Raw genomic sequence first — 17849 nt, forward strand, 5'->3', positions numbered from 1 at the left:
CTAGAGCTCTCTGCAAGCTGCCGGCTGGAGGACGCAGGCACACACACGTTTGGAGAGTGTGGTGCAAGCACACACACACACACACACACATATATATATATATCATATATATATATATATATATGGTGTGCTATAGACCACAAATATTTGTGAGCTCATGTATACAGATTTATGAACACACATTTGTGCTATTGTACATGCTCTTCTCTGCTCAGATCAGCCTCCCTACCCACTCGAACAGAAACTCGGGCTTCCTTGGGACACAAACTACCTTCACTGACACAGTCATCTCATACGAACAGATTCATGTCCTGTCTGTTCAAGTCAGAGCAGTCTGCCAGCAGTTTGTCTCAAAGTGAGGGCATCCAGTCAGCTTCAGCAGCTGAATATCAAGCTGGCTGCTGTTGCGTCTCCTCGCGCTGAACTGACACAGTCGATAGCGCTGCATTATTCATGGGGACGGCGGAGGCCGATGAGATGGCCTCTCACTGAGGGCTGGATTTCAACAGTCCCAAACTTTACAGGGGCTGGCAGACGCGTGACACCTTCAACAACTGTTTATCGTCAGCGAAAATGACAACGTGAGGCACAAGAAAGGGCATGCAACTTTAAAGGGGTAGGCTCAGGGAGGAATTTGAATTTTTAAGCAGTGAAGCGAATTTGTCGCTTTTGAATGAGGCTGTACGTTTGTGAAGATCTTTCTCTTTCACAACTGAGTGTTGCTGCCTTTTAAATAAAATGCAACAGAGCTAAAATAGCCCCACTCTGACAAATAAAGTACATATTATGACTCTCTTGTCAGCTCCTCTTGTTTGCTATCAAGTCAATAAACACGGATCACAAAGTTAACATGAAAACCTGAAGCGTCTCTTTGCGCTAATAAAAAGAAAACAAATCATAATTTCAAATGTTGCTCATCCGTGGTTGCTGATTTCCATTACACAGACTAAAGACATCAATTAGCTAAACTGCGTCCGTTCAAATAAAAAAGAGAAGGAAAAAAAACAAGAAAGAAAAAAGACAGTTATTTGGAGTAAATCAAACAAGACGCAAAGAGAACCAGAGGCAATAAAAAACGTCAGGCTGCTTGATATCAGATCTCGGAGGAGAAATTTGATGGGCACCAATGAGCAGAAGGCATCTCAGGAGAATTGGACAGAGGAGAGATTTAATGTGATCATAGGGGACGCTCATCTTTCAGGGAACGGGGTAATAATGAGCAATCAATAACGTCCTTAACAGAGTTAGAGCGAGTGGCTGACAGCAGATGTAAGGCTCTGGCTAACAGGCTACGTGTGATCTCACATTACCACACTGGATCTGGGTTTAACATGCACACACATGCACACACGCACACGCATGTACACACACAGGCAGGCATAGTGCGTGCATGAACACTAGCATATGGACACATACGCTCCCTTTCTTTTCTGTGTGCCTGTTTTCTCACACACACACAGACACACACACACTCTCTCTCCTCAGGTGACATCCACCAGCATCGTGTCATTGTCTATCGATCAATAGCTGTAATCACATTCACAGGCGATGAACATGGTAGTAGGTTGTGTACTGTGAACACAGGCTTCTCAGTTTATCCTGCGACTACTGATTTCACGGGCTGAAATGACAAGCGCACTGGCAGACGCTATCATCTGTACATGCAAGGTAATAAAAGACATACAGTATTTACTTGTAAAGTAAATAAAGCTCTGTACTCTGCCTGCTGTTGTCGAAGCCACTTAGGCTCAGCAACCGTCTGGGCTCAGGGTGTCACTGTGGCTACACCTTAAAAAGGCAAACAACTTTCTGATTATTTTTGAAGGGTTGGTGTACAAGTATATGTAAAAAAGATAATAATGTAAATATACCGTATATATATATTCTTTTATAGGTTACAGGTTGTGTAATAAATAAAATGAAACCCCTGACTTTTCTGTTAAATATACTACTAATTAATTAATACTAATTAAGTACAGTTAACTATAAAGTAGGGCTTTCACTTATCCAAAATTCAGAAATCAAACTGTCATTCAAATGTGGGGAAAAAATAATACGTCTGATCTATAATGATCTGTTCAAATTCAAAATACACAGTTCATAAACACAAGCCGTACCATTCCTAAAATTCAGCATATACATCTAATAAATTGCACACGCTGTTAGCCTGTTACTAGGTTACTGTTGTTCTCTTAGCTAACGCAAAACAGGGAAAACTATCAAGTTGTGCCATTTTTAGCTAAACACATAATCATGAAAGCAAATCATCTGAGAAGTAATGTGAGGAAGCATTTTGCCTTCGAAACCATAGATGACTGGTGTGTTTATGACTTTGTTAAACTTGACTGTCCTGAAGTAACGTTAGCTTGTCACTCTAGCGAGGCAGAACAATTCTATAGCTTAGTTTAGGAGTGGGCTACGTGGGTTGCTTTTGACTGTATTCAAACAATAACACACACATTTCTATTTGTTCAAACTTTATTTTTTGGAAAAAGTGAAAGCTCTACTATAGAATAGGTAGCTAATGAAGTGGCTAATAATGTTAATTATTAGCTATAACAATATTTGCATTTATGAACAATTCAAACCAGGCAATTTGCTGTACTGTAGTTGAGAACGTTATTGTTAAACAGTTATTTCTGTAATACAATTTCTATTAGAGTATGTATATCAGGAAAGTGGCTGGCCAATTTAAATCTATAGTGTTTGGGCATAGCTACACTTAAGACAGTACCTGAGAAGGAGTACCATTTGAAACTTTGTCTTTTGATTGGTTTAACATTCTGAGATGTGATGACTAAGGCCAGGCAGCCTGCAGATGTCATTTCACTAAGTTGTCATTTTTTGTCTTGGCCCGAATAACAATTTGGTTCATTCAACTACTTACAAAGCAATACTGCTGATGAAAATGTCAAATGTTTGATACAGATCTGGACATTCCAGTCAGTCTTGAACTTGAGATGTGACCCACCAGTAGTTTGTCACTATTTGATTAAAATTCCAGTATTTGTACAGTAGCTGTCATCAGTAAATTTGGTACATTTTTTTGGTCGTCCTGGAGGGTCAACGAAATTTCTTAGCGAGAAATAACATTTTGCTTTGACAACCTTACATCTGCCAGGAGAAATATTCACCACTAAGCACATCAATTGACAATATATTTGTACGTTGTTCAGTTAGAGTTCTAGTGCTACAGAATCCATTAAAGACACTATCAGCAATAACCACCGTATTCCTACTCAAAGCTACTAAAGCTGTGAAGCAAACAGAAAATTAGACATTTACCCTCCAGTTCTGCCTGATCTGGAGTGAGAGAGACCAGGACCTTGATAACAGTGTGGATGTGTATGTTTGTGTCTATGTGTTGGCAACTTAATATACTTTCACATATTTTCCGTGCAATATTTCTCACAGCAGCAGCAGCAGCAGCAGATAGAAAGTCTTGTTTTCACTCTTACTAAATAAATAATTACAGCTTTATTACTGTAGGGCGCAGCTCCAAGCCTGAGGCAAACACAAGATCTGTACTTATTTGTCATCTGGACAAAAACCAAGATACTGTTTCTCCAAAAGACAAATGATGATCCAGTTTTAAGAACTAACCCATTTCCTGTTCAGACAGGCACCACTCTGTTGTGGTACCGATATTTCTCTGTTGCCTCTGTGTCTGCTTTTTCATCACATGATTCAAAACGAGCATGGTTGTGATTGGTCCAGGAAAAAGTATGAGAACCAGGGAGATTAATATCTTCAGGTCCGTAAAGACGATGGGAATATGATCAGGTAGAGAGAGGTAGAAGAACAATGAAAAGGATGTGATTCTTCGGGGAGAAAAGGGCATGAAGTATTTATTGAAGAGATGAGTTGTGACACAAGATAAGGAGTGACTCTGTTGGAAGGGGAATGTCATTCCACCACTGAGGTCCCAGGAGGGAGATGAGTCAAGGCCGAGGAACGAAGGGCCAACGGAACAGCCTGAAATTCAGGCCATTATATTTTCATTTTTTTCAAGTTGTGGTATTCGTCATGACATATCAATTTCCTGTGGTAATGCCTATTTTAGGCCTGTTGCTATTAACTGAATATAGTACTTATTCGGTATTTTTTTAAACACTTCCCCCTCAAACTTCCAATGCCTCCTTATGAAAACACATTTCTCTGCTACTCAGTAAGCAGCCTTACAGTGAGTGCCTGCATGCCTTCAGCAACTGAAAAACTGATTGACATTAAGCCTGTAGATGGTTTCATTCCGTAAACATTATCATGCTGTTGTGGATGCTCCAGCCCTTGTCAACAACTTGTACTAACAGCTGACCAGATGTGTCAGAGGGTTTCAACGTCTCCTAGCAACAGTAAAGCATTCTGGTGCTATGGGCAAATCTGCAACCCTAGCACAGATTTCTTAGTGTGTCATTTGTAAAGGTTTTCTGGACAACAGTAATGTGAATTTAAGTTGAATCACTTTCTTAAAACCATGAGGAGATTCTGTTCTCATTCTGCACATGTGACATTTAGTTGGCCTCAAAGTTCTACTGTGAGTGCCTGAGCCAACACAGCTTCCCCGCGGCTTAATCACGGCTTTAGCGCTGCCGTTCATCAGGTTGTTAGTTGTGCTGAAGCTCTCAGACGTGGCTACGGGCCTCTTATCTTATCAGTCAATCGGCAACAGCGTGCAGGAAATGAGACACACAACAGTGATACTGCCAACAACACTCATCTGTCAAGACACACCGGCTCAATTACCATACTGTAGCACAAAGACTCGCACAAAACAGGATGCACGGTGCGGCGGTGAAGTGGATAAATTGAATTGCTGACGTTATACAAGCTAAGTCATTAGTCGCGTCCATATAGGGAGACCAAAAGCGAGGAGGACGGAGGTGTTGTTTTATTTAGTGTAGCTGTGCAAAAGAGGAAGTGGTAAACTTCATGCAGCCCGGACATAAATGTCCATTTTTCTAATCGTGTGTGTGTGTTTGTTTTTGATGCAGCCTCCTCATATTACTGTACTTGTTTGCTGCCTCTGTCTGGAGAAAGAGAGAAAAAGAGGCGGGAGGGGGGGGGGGATACATGAAGAGAAAGACAGATAGAGACATAAACAGAATGGGAAATAGATATACAGAGAGAGAAACAAAGACTGAGACAAACATAGAGAGGGAAAGAGAAAGAGAGACACAGAAAGAGAAGTAGATAGAGAGAGATAGGGAGGGATGCGGGATGTGTGTACTGCATCCCAAGGGATCACTTACTCAGTATAGACACAGTACTGGAGGACAGAGCACAACAAGGGTTCATTGGCCAAAATCTCTCCTCTTTACACACACACATGCACGCACACACATACACAATCCCTTCAAGCAATATTCCTGTAAGCACTCGTCCACTGAGAATAACTGCATTGACTGAAGTGGAGAGGAGGAAGGAATGTAAGAGGACGATAGAATGAGGGAAGAGGAGGGGAAATAAAACAGAGGGATCAGGAGGAAACAGGAGGAGGAGGAGTGTCCACCTGGCCGGTGTCCAGGGGAATTAAACAGTCTGTTTACCGCTCTCAGCGCCTCAGCAACGCCATGTTAGCCTAATGGCACGGACATGAAGCCAATTGATTTGTGGACCAATAGACCTGTCCCACAGCACAGGCAGATTACCTAGATCACTGGCTCCGCATCGAGTAGACATCGCTTCTCATTCGCGCCCCACAGGCAGTGGAATGTGAACAGGGTTTAATGTGTGTCTGTGTGTGTGTGTGTGTGTGTGTACGAGTATGCTTGTATATATGTACACTTGAGCCGGGGATTAGAACATGAAACAAGGGAGCTGGTGTATGTCTGTTTGAGTTAATTCTCTACTTGCATATTGTTTGCTGTCAGGTGACAACGTTCTACTGCCATTTTTTATTTATATTATATTATATGAATGATGACATGCTCTGTCAGTTTTGGGTGGGGTTGTAATGTTACCATAAGATCATATCATGTTCATGCATGAAGAAAAACATAATGCTGAACTTTTTGAGGAAAACATGTAATAGTGATTTTTCTATCACTAATACTGCAATTTAAATTGTGCTTATTTTCCAAGATTAAACTCCAGGCCTGTATTTATGGTCTAACTATTATTAACCAAATGAATGCACCAAGCATAGAGACAAACCTATGTGGTTCAACATTAATTGAATCAGATAAAATAACGTTGTTGCTATTTGCATAAGCTATCAGTTGTATATTTGACATTACTCAAAAGTATTTGAATTTATGACATTCAAAAATTGTACTATGTTTATTAATAGCTACATAGTTGTCAGGTTATGGCAATAATGACAAACTGCTGGTATGTTATGTCTGACAATGTTTTGATGTCGCACAGATGACACCTAATGAGTTGACAGCACTGTAGCTGCTTAAGCTAACGTAAACGTTACTGACACGACAACATCACAGCTCTGAATCCTGGGAGTCACTCACCAGTCTGAAACTTTAATGTGATAAGATTAAAACAAAGATATGAAGTACTTAGGAGTTTAACTAGAGAGTCCAACAACTCTTTTCACCATCTGTCTTTCATTTACACTCAACAACTACCAAGATAGCTGCTAGCAAACTTTTTAAATTGACGTGAAGCAATCACTTCATGTAGAAGTCTTTTATGAACAGCAAAAGGACAAAGTCCACTCCTTATTTTTTCAAACATCAAAAATGATAAAGAGTAGTCTTTCTTCTTCCATAAAAACATCTGGCCAAGTAGACACAAGTGTGCAGACTACTTGATTAACCAGACAAAAGCCAAGAGTTTCTCTTTTTGTTGTTTTACCAGAGCTAACGTTAATTAGCTACAGCTGAGTCAGTTTGTTCTAGTCATTTTAGCCGGTGAAAGCAACTGGCTTCAACTTTCTTCTGCTACAGCTTGTTAAGACACTGTTAATTATGTACATTACGATTAAAATTGGGGATGTTGCAATTTGTATTCTGCCCTCCTTAAAAATTGTGGTTTCAATATAAAAGCAATTAATCATTCAGCCCTAGATTCCAAACGAGTTGTAATTAAAAACTGGCTGAATTTGATATTGTGATATATCCTATTGCAGTCATATTTCAATTTATATCATTATATCAATTTCATCCATATGGCCCAGGTCTAAGGGATCCTTCTAAAAAAAGTATGATGAACAAACTAAAATCTTAAATTTGTTTTCTTTGGCTGGTATTTGGGAGATACAAGGTCAATAACAATATGCACATACGGTAAATGTTTGTATGTTAAAATGTGGATGTGAATAATATTTTGCCTACAATTGGCTCCCTGCACAATGCAGATTTGTGGCATCAGCAGTACATATTTTTCAATTTGAATGTTACACCGCCAAAAAAACCTTGCTGTTGAACAATAAGAGACCACACACACTTGAAACTACAGTTGTCCATGTGTACGGCCGAAGAGTGAGAATAATTCCACATTCTCCACAGTTTTCACTCATGTCAGTGTCCGAGTTGATAAGCATGAAAATCCATTTATCTACAAAAGAACTGTATGGTCCATAGTGGACAATGTCTCTTTCATGGTCTCTTGCAGACCCTTTTTTGTCCACAAAGCCACCCAACTGACTCCACCACGTCTGTAATAGGCCACATTCATTTGATATAGACACATCAAGGGAGATATTGCAGTGGTTTCGCCGTGCATCAAGAGAAGTGGAGCTGGTTCACAGAAGCAGCAATATTCTCTGAACATAAAAGAACAATGGTTGCAAGGCAGATGCAGTTAGGCGGAAAAAAAAAAGAGAGAGTGGTCACTGCGCAGGCCTGCATATAAACACCCAACATGTATGCTTACATGAACGCATGGACAGATAACCATGTCAGGGACAGGCTGAGGCAAACTGTCATTATCATTCAGCCTTTTCCTTCTTTTCAGACTTGTTTTCCAGACTGTGCTGTGAGCAGGAGAGGACAGAGATCCAGAATTAGGCCTCTGAGGAGGAAGAGGAGGAGGAGCCGTCAGATTACAGATTAGAAGGTGGGGAAGTGGTGGGATTACACATGCCATCGAGATGGTAGCCCGACTAATACAGCTCACGGCTTGGCTGAGGGCGTTGTCAAATTTAGTCCTGTGGATTATACTGTGGTTAGTCCATTGACAAACCGCACTGAGGGAAATGTTTTAAAAGAAAAACGACTCTCTTGGAGATTCTTATGGAAACACTTTTCACACTGGTCAATGTTATTCATTGCTCATCTAATCCATATTTGTGTAAATGAGGTGTGCGGAGCTTTACAACACCAGGCAGACACAAAAACCTTTGAGACTTTGGTATTAACAATGATGCTACGTCTTAACCACCCTCTGGCTAATGCAGCTAATGAATGAGAAAGCGCTAGCAGGCTAACGGCTCTAATTCTCCTTCACAGGCTATCATGTTGCAGCCCGGAGACAGATCAATACCATTTGCTCAACACACAGGAGGCCTGGGAATCTATAAAAGGGCTTTTATTGAGTAATTAAACACCCATTACTGTCCCGTGCAGCCAAACAATAAATTTGATCAGCCTCTCAGGCGCAGATCCAGTCGTGATTAATACTCAGTGCATGCATGACATAAAAGACCACAATGACATTTTGCTAAGTCGTGTCTTAGACCCTTTTGACGGTGCGGGGACAAGAGTTCGGCTGCTTACAGCGGCAGTTTCAAGGTTGTTTAGTGCGGCCGGATCTTCGGAGAGCTCCGTGTGCACAGAGGGGGATTTTGCGGGGCTCAGCAGCAACATACCGTCCGCTCCTGCTGGCCTGGGATCGAATCCCACTAGTACCTGCTGTCCTGAGGCAGCCACACCAAGCGGCACGCCCTGCTTTTCCATCAAAGGCATCTATCGGCCTCTAAATGATGAGCTTAGTGATATTTTAATGCTTTTTATATTTGCACTTCAGACTGTAACCTTCTGAAGGCTGACAGCACAGTTACTACTTCCAGATTTTGTTCAACTAAAATCTGCTGATACTAAAATATGGCATCAAGACTAAATACAATACTTGATGTCATTTTATATCAGATTTGAAAATCATTAGTATTGAAAATTAGTAATTGTATTTCTTTACCCACAATATGAAGAAATACATTAAACACTGACCTTTAACCTCCCCTATTTAGCATTTATAAGCATTATATAAATTAACAAAGGGTTTATAACACACTGTAATGTAGTTGTAGTCAGATATAAGTATATAGTGTTACCAAACATTGGATATATATCAAGAAAATTATTTAAAGCAGATATTTGAACCTGTTAAAAAAGGCATAAAATATCAAATTGATTTAGTTTAAAAGTTTGCAAACTTCATTTCACTTTTAAAACATAACTGACTGATATTTAATTTCCAACAGAACAATGCAGAGCGAAGTGCACACAAATCATGGTCCACCGTGAGGACTATTTGGACTTACAATACTTCAATTCTTGCATGACTAAAAATATAAATAAAACATTTTCAGCGAAATGAGAACACTATCATGTCACAGTTCTCGTCTTTGTTGTACTATTCACCACACAAGAAGAGTGAAGGCTGGACACTTTTTTTTTTTTTTCTTCCGCATTTCCCAACGTCCTTTTTCCACACTTACACAATTCAAAAACCTGTTACAATCCCATCCTTGTTGGAGAATATTTAGCGTTGTTGAGCCAACAATATGGCATCTGGGTGATTCTCCTAAATATGAATGGCCCATTCACGGGGCTCAATGGAGTCGCTTGGCAATGGCCCTTCTTCCCCTCCCTCCTCCGTACTCAAAACAATATTCAGCGCAGCAGTCTTGGCACTTTTCCCCGAAATCAACAAAAGGGGAACTCGAAGCTGTCCCTGAAACCCTCAAAGCATTAAGCCTCTGTGAGATGCAAGTACTTGGCACAAGCAAAGCGATTTAGCGACAATGGGCAAATCATACAGTGCTTTGTGAGATTTAGGGGATACAATAGCACTCCGTTTCCAAAGCACACATTAGCAAGCATGTCATTGGGACCCCCTGGGGGATTTGAGCAGCCTAGAGGATTGTGTAGTGAAGAGGATAAATATATGTTACTGGGCAAGAAGATGGACCGCTGCCAATGTCTCCCTCCTTCACACAACATACTGTGGATTATGGGGATGTGGAATACATTAATAGAATAATCTTCAGAGTGCATATAACACAAACTAACCCACAAACTGAACCTATTTGGCTTGTTAAGCGTATACATTGCAGCACGTCCAAAATCAATTTACAACCATTTAGCAGAGCTCAAGAGGTACAGATGAAGAGAGATCCCCCCCCCCACCCACCCCGTACAAAAAATGAGCTTCTGTCATAATTTTTTCTCTTGTTTTTTTTTTTTTTTTTTGAAAAAATACTTGTTATAAATGTGCAGCGCTTGCAGCCATGCTGACCTCTGAGCGCTAAACAAAACCTACAACGGACAAGCAGACACCCACTCAAAAGTCAATACCATGCGTGCCTCCTCTTCCTCTTGTATGGTTAATGCATGATGCCAGGTAGAGGAGACAGACGGAGAGCAGGATCTCATTATACGCTGCATGCTATCATTAGCAATCTACCACATGTGTCCATCCTGCCAACTGAGTCGTACAAGCAACATCCTAATGCTCTCGCCTGCTTCCAGTAGGGAAACCTGTCCCGCACGCACACACACACACACACACACACACACACACACGCAATACGAGCACGCACAAACACAATCACAAGTAAGCATACAAGCACTTCCTCCCCCAGCAGGCCAGGGTACATGAACAGATGATGTTGATTCAAGGTGAAACGATTTGTGGATCAACAGTAATAATCAGCAATTATTCAGATTTTTTTAAGCAAAATACTTTATATTTTCTAGGTAAAGCTTCTCCAATGTGAGGATTTGCCGCTTTTCTCTGTTTTATATCATTTTAAACCGTACATCTTTGTGTTTTGGAGTGTTGGTCGGACAAAACAAGACATTTGAAGACGTCACCTTGGACTCTGGGGAAACTGGGATGGACAGTTATCGGTTCTCTGCAGGTTCATCGACAATGACGATAATGAAATTAATCGCTAGTTATTGGCTGTGTTCAAGGAAAAACCATGTGCACGCATCACTTTTTTCACTTAAGCACAGATGTGAGTTAAACAATGGACGCTGCAAAATTTTAAAGCTATTTAGCGTTAGCAGTTGTTTTTGCTCTCGCTTCTAGTTTGTGCCCGTCTCCCAGGGGCCACAGGCAGCTCAGTGATGCTGTGCCACACGCCCAGCCACTCAACATCCTTTGTGTCCATCCCCTGGCAGCCTGCCAAGCTCAAACACACACACACACACACACACACACATATTCTCCCTCACACCCAATGAGCCATTGTTCATTAGCACGCACGCACACCTTTGCCGCCTCGCAGACAAAAGTGCCCGACTTACTTGCCGTCGCGCCGCGCAAAGATGCCTCGCTAATCAAGACGTTCAAACTGAGCTGCAGAGGGGAGGTGGGGGTGGAGGGGAGGAGGGAGGGATGGAGGGGAGAGAGGGAGGGGTGAGGTGGAGGGGGGGGGGAGCGGCGGCAGACGGCCACTATCTAGCCAAGGCTCGCTGTTAACAAAATCAGATCATCCAGCCAGAGCCAGAAAGAGAAGAGCAGCAGCGGCGAGAGATTACAGTCAGATCCTTCCTCTCTCCTAGCTGTCATTTTCTCTGGCCCTGTGGAAAAAAAAAAAAAAAAAAAAAAAAAAAAAAAAGGCTCATGTCGGCGCGGTTCTCCTCCATCGGCGGGCCAAATGAGTGGCGAGCAGCTCCGCATATCAATGCACAATTTAACTTAAGACTTCCATGGCAATAACCTAATTAGAAACGGCGCCTTCTCATTTGAAGGCACAATGTAAAGGATAAGCTGTATGCCGCCATGTCTATTGAGGTCTAATGGTGCGGAATATTCCAAAGTGGAAGTTAGATTTTTTTTTTTTTTTTTTTTTTTAATAAGTCCTTAGCATATTTAACGCTTCCGCGCGATGAATGTTTTAATATCTGCCAGAGAATCCGGGCCATGGGTGGTGGAGATTGCTGGTGAAGAGTAAAGGGAGGTGAGCGGGGGTCTGTTTAAAATTCAGAAAAGGGGGCAGCGGATTGCAAAAGAAGGTAGGAGGGGAGGGAGAGAGAGAGAGAAAAAAAAAAAAAACTACAGCTTTGATTTGATTAAACCTATGAAAATGATGCATTACATAAAAAGAAGAAACTTCAAACATTTTGGGGGATTCAGAGTTCAAAGAAAGTGAGATAATGCTTTTAATGCTGGAATTAACATGGAAATGAATTTGGTGAAACGTCTGCTCAAGGATGGGGAAATAAGAGGTGGAAATTTGGTGACGCCGATCTTAGATCAGTTTGGGACCTGAGCTGACCCTGGAACTGCCACAAAACCACTGATGACACACATCTTCTATTTCAACTGCAATATAATATCATTTATTTAGCATTTTTAACTTTATAATGTAACCCAGCTATTAGAATTCTAGTCCAGGATTACACTTTTTAGATATTCTATGATACCTTAACACACCAGTTCAGTACCATCCTGAGTACTGGTCAGATTTTGGGGAAATGAACCTGATCAAACACACCTGATCTGACTGATACAGTATGTATCACTGTGATGTACACACACAAGCATTATGTTGGTATTAGGCATCACAGGGTTACAACAGTAAGCTGTAAGTGTTACTCCACCCATGAGTCAGTCTTATGTGGATACCCTTCGCTTTAAGTACACCCATCAGATTTTGACTGGATAATAACCAGTCAGCACTGGGAGAAAGACGTGAGGGCAGATGAGAATGAATATAAAGCTGAGTTGTGTGTGTGTATGTGTGTGTGTGTGTGTGTGTGTGTGTTTTTGAGAGAAAGGTCGACTTCAATTGCAACATGGAAGAAAAAAATCCATCAACCGGCAACTGTCAGTCACAGCAACACTGCCCCCTCCCCAAAAAAAAAAAAAAAAAAATCCCAAAACCTACATTTGAAAGGAAAAAAAAAATGCAGCCAGTGAGCTTCCACCAATTTTGAAAGAGGGGAAGAGGAGGAGGAGGAGGAGGAGGAGGAGGGGGGAGGAGGGGAGGATTGAGTGGATCAGGGTGTCAAGGATTTTAAGGAATTGGCGTCCGCTCATCTACGGCGAAACGCGTCTCGGGCAGCGGGCGCTACCGACAGCTGCCTGCCGTCTCTGGGAGAGGAACTTAGATCAGCGAGGAGGGGCTGTCAGCGAGCACGCAGAGAAACACACAAAGACTACACAGCTTCGCTACAGTTAGCTGACACACAGCCCGAGCACTGTCTTCTGGGACGAGAGAGAAAGAGAGAGGAGGAGGAGGGAGGGAGGGAGGGAAGAGGAGAGGTGGGGAGGGAGGGGAGGGAGGGGAGAATAAGTGGACAAAGAGTGAAATAGATGAGAGAGCAAGGAGACAAGACGGGCTGACGCACTGTCGGGCAAACGTGGAGAAAGAAAAGAAAGAGGGAGGGAGGGGAGAAAGATGAGAAAACAGAGAGAAAGAGAGAGATGGAGAGAGATGGAGAGAGTGAAACAGACAGACAGGTCCGAGAGGGATTTGTTCTATTTGCATGCGCCGGGCTCCCATGGGGTCCAGCTCCGCTCGGCGAGCCGAGAGCACAAAAGATAACACTTAACATATTTGCTAAAAGATGACAACCCTGCCTGGATCTCGTTTGAAGGGGCCCTTTGTCAGGACGTGCAGACAGGAGAAATCCACTGATATGGACGCGGCGGAGACTAACAAATGTCTCTCTCTGTGTGTCTAAAAAAGCACAATATTTCCCCCACATCGCCTTACATCTGGCAGAAGTCCCACAGGGGGGGAGGAGGGGGGTGGAGGGACGGGCTGGATCGCACGCCGTTGGCTCCGGGATGGTAAAACAGCTTTTAATGGTAAACATTACAGACTGATAGAAAGTGTCAGGATAATTTATTTATACGGCCCCACTGGGAGTAGCTTAGCCACCCTCGCGGCACACCGTCTCTCTATTCATTTGAGGGAAAGTCCGTATTTAGATAAATAAAGTGGAGGAGAGGCAGAGTAAAGGGGTCCCTGTTTGTAAAGCAGTTTTTCTTCTCTTCCTATTATCTCTCCTTTTCTCTGTCCCTATTAGCTGTATCGGGGGGCTGCCGGAGATGTGAGGCGATACGTTATGTGTATAATGAGGGGGATTATTGCTACTGTCACTGCAACACGCACAGACAGCGGATGCAGAGGACGGATCTTAAGCCGAGGACTATAGCAAACAAATAGACTTAGAGGAATAAACAAACCGCTGAGTAGCTACATTATTTACATTACACACACACACGCACAGATACACGGGTGGCTGCGCATGTGTTCCTGTGTCACTTACACACACATATACACACAAACTTAAATTTCATGCAACCCCATCAGTCCCCATATGCCCACATAAGAAGTTAATTCTCTTGACGATTGCATGAGACTTGACTTAAAAACATATCAGAAACAGAAGTGCAATCAAAAGCGAGTCAGATGTTAAATTAACATGAAAAAGCTGCAGAAACGGTGGATTTTTTTAACCTGACAGTTATGTGCTATTTCAAATGAATGCACACCTGCATATCTGTATCATTTTAAATGATAAAACAACACCTGAGGCTCAAAAAAGAAGCGTTGTCATCCTGCATTCAGGATTTGCAGTGCAGTTAAAAGTTTGACACACACACACACACACACTTATATACACTATAAGGATAGATATGAGCATGCAAGCATTCACAAGGTATTAAACGCACACACACACATGTGGATCAGCAGGAGAAATGAGGAAACAGCACATGATGTGAAGCAAGTAACTGTGTGTGTGTGTGTGTGAGAGAGAGAGAGAGAGACTTGAATGTGAGAGAGAGCAGAGAGAGAAAGATCAAAGGTGAAAGGTTGAGTCCTCACTAATAACTGCTACAAAAACCAAGAATGTGCAATCGTGGAACTTCAGCCCCTGTGTGTGTGTGTGTGTGTGTGTGTGTGTGTGTGTACAGAAAGAAGTACATTGTGGTTCAGGATGTGATTATTCATTAGAAAGCTATCCGCTGAGGTTCTCACTTGCAACAGGGTGGGATGGCTATTATCAGTTTCAACAATCCACCATTGTTCTGTACAAATAGTGAGGGCCGAGTTAGAGGAGAAAAAACAAAAAAAATAAAAACACTTTTTCCTGCGACGACACTCTGCAGCGTTCTAAACAAATCATTTTTCATCCATCCTTTTTTTTTTTTTTAAAGAGTATTAAATACATCGAATATTTGTGCAAGTTGTGCTCACAGCGAGTCCTTAACGCGGCATATTTATGTTATTTACCCACAATTCCCTCACAGTAATTATAAGAGAATTCAGCTTTAATGTAACAAAGTATGAAATATGAAAGTGCAACTAAGAAATAAATATGCATTTTCACTTCACATGTGATCCAGGCCTGGTTCACTATGACTCCATCACATTACATCCACATGCAATTACATCCACATGCCACTTCCTTCATTAAATGATTAGTCAATTTGACGGTGTGTTTTCATGTCTGAATCGACAGAAAACTGCACCGCCTCGTGTGTGTGTGTGTGTGTGAGAGTGTGTGTGTTTAAACACAAGTGAGCAAAAAAAAAAACAACAACTTCTGACTCATTTCTATCTTATTAATCTGCAGGTTTGATTATTGTAAAAGTTTAGCAACAATATTAACAGAACAGATTTATAACTGAATATCTAAATAATAATAGAAAATAATAATGGCTGCAAATGAAGGAGTGTGCAATTTAAATGCAGCACTTTTTAGTCTGCACGTGTTAATTACCAGGTAGTTCTAATCGTGTGCAAAATGTGTAAAGAGTGCAGCATTTCTGTAATATAAAGAAAATATAAAGATGAAAAACCTAAACGTGACTCCTGCAATTCTGCAGATTTAATTTATATTTTAAAAAAAACTATTTAACACACAATTTAAATTCAAGCTGAAGGTGTGAACATGCACACAGGTTGTCTGTCACTTCCACTAAATAGTTCCCTTGTTTTTTTTTTTTTTACACATAAACACAACCAGTGTGCGGCATGCTGACAAATCTCCCATCACCTCCACCACTCACTGAAACTCATCTGTGCATTATTACACCCTCTAATGCATTAATAACAAGTGTGGGGGGAGAGAGGGGAAAAAAAAGTGCAGAAGTTGATGGAAAATCACCTACCATAGACGCTGCTGCTGCTGATCATGTCGTGCTGGGAGAAGAGGAAGAGGAACAGGGAGAGGAAGAGGAGATGAGAGCATTGGAATTAATTTGTGGAGAGAAAAAGCGGAAGGATTCCCCCTCAACAAAAAGAAGAAAAAAAAAAAAAAGCTTTAAATTACACACAGGAACACTTTTCTTTTTTTTTTTTTTTCCTTTTCTTTTTTGGTCCAGCACTGCTCGGATTTCAAGCCGTGTGAAAGGTGGGCCCTTCAAGTCTCGGAGCGAGCAACTCAATAGGAGAAGCATCTAACCTACATGCATCTCATTAGAAAGTGGAGCCCGGGCTGACACACACGGAGAGAAATCAACTGGTGTGTCTCAGCTGATTTGTGGCCGATTGGTGTGAAGATGATACCCGGAGAGTCGCGTGAAGTTAAATCAGCTGATAACGCCCTAAAACGCCTCAGCTTTTAAAAAAAACACACACACACACACACACGCTGCGGTGACACTGTATCCGCTCTCTGCACGCATGCATAGGGCAACTTGTTGTAACCGTATCGCCGCAGCAGCCGGATGGAGGCTGGAAAAAGCCTTGTGTGTGTGCATGCAAGTTGTGTAATTTTGCTATTTAGTGAGTGCCGCACAGCCGACACATAGAAACAGGGAAACCTATAGTGCAGCCTACGTGTCCATGCCTCTGCGATTTAACCGTGGCGCAGGTGCGCTCCTCGAAAAATCACATTTAAAAAAAATAAATAAATAACGCACACAGCAATTCACGCTCAGGTATCGTTTTGCAATTGGGGGAAACTTGCTAAATCACAAAGTGCACATGCATTATTCCGATATAAGCGGCGTGCACAGGCTGCTGAGCTGCTCTGCTCTACAGACGCGCTGCCTGCCTTGCCTGCCTGCCTGCCTTAGAGAGGCTGTCTGCTCTGACCACTCTGTCTAATTGCAGACGCAGCGGATCCCCGGACTATCCTTCCTTACCTGTTTTTTTAGCGACAGGTCGACCTTTCAAGTGGGGGGTTAGGGTCTCATCGATCCCGGGGAGGGGTTCTGCTGATGAACGGGGTGCCGAGGTTAAGCCGGGTTGCGTGCGAGCTGAAACCATCCCAAGTTAACGCAGGAAACACTGACCACAGCCACTGCCATGTTGGAATTTCACCAGCCCTGAACAGCTGCTTCTCAGACTGACCAGTACGCTCCCCACTGCGCATGCGTCTAAAGGGTAAAAGGAGGAAAAAAAAAAAAAATCCTCAATTCCAATTATTGCCCACAAGGTTATTATGGGCTTCTGGTTTGTGTGGCAAGGTTGGCAAGGTTTACTTTAAGAGCATTTCTGACAATATATACAAATATATAAAGAGAGTTTTTAATCTTGGAGATAAATAGAGAATTGTTGTTGTTGTCTTGTTAAAATGCATATAACGTATGGATGTAATTGAAAATAATTATTAAGGAGTTATAGAGATGTTTTATCTCCCAAAAAGTTGTTTGATATTTGGAAATTTTGCTTGCAGATGATATATGAAGCAGAAACTCTGACAGACTGTAGAGCACTGCAGGTCCCCTGGCAGCCCCCCACCTGGCCGCAGTTTGGGAAC

At 42.0% G+C, this 17849-nt stretch overlaps 1 protein-coding gene and 1 long non-coding RNA gene across 3 annotated transcripts in view; one reads left to right on the plus strand and one right to left on the minus strand.

Annotated features, from left to right (window-relative positions):
• LOC137177150 (fidgetin-like) overlaps window positions 1–17849 on the minus strand; it is a 36495-nt gene extending 18646 nt beyond the window's left edge. Inside the window, exons 1-2 of one of the 2 annotated variants that reach the window (XM_067583278.1) lie at window positions 17233–17369; window positions 16255–16285 (exon numbers count right to left, since the gene is read on the minus strand). In XM_067583278.1, the coding sequence (XP_067439379.1) occupies window positions 16255–16279 (25 nt within the window). In that variant the 5' untranslated portion in view covers window positions 16280–16285; window positions 17233–17369. Of the gene's footprint in view, window positions 1–16254; window positions 16286–17232 lie in introns of both variants that reach the window. The other variant, XM_067583277.1, reaches the window with a different exon arrangement.
• LOC137177109 (uncharacterized) lies at window positions 939–8922 on the plus strand. The gene is made up of 3 exons (XR_010925966.1): window positions 939–1668; window positions 7912–8013; window positions 8406–8922. It is a non-coding gene; the product is annotated as an uncharacterized lncRNA (long non-coding RNA).

This window comes from Thunnus thynnus, chromosome 24 (genome assembly GCF_963924715.1).
Source record: "Thunnus thynnus chromosome 24, fThuThy2.1, whole genome shotgun sequence".
Classification (NCBI taxonomy): domain Eukaryota; kingdom Metazoa; phylum Chordata; class Actinopteri; order Scombriformes; family Scombridae; genus Thunnus; species Thunnus thynnus.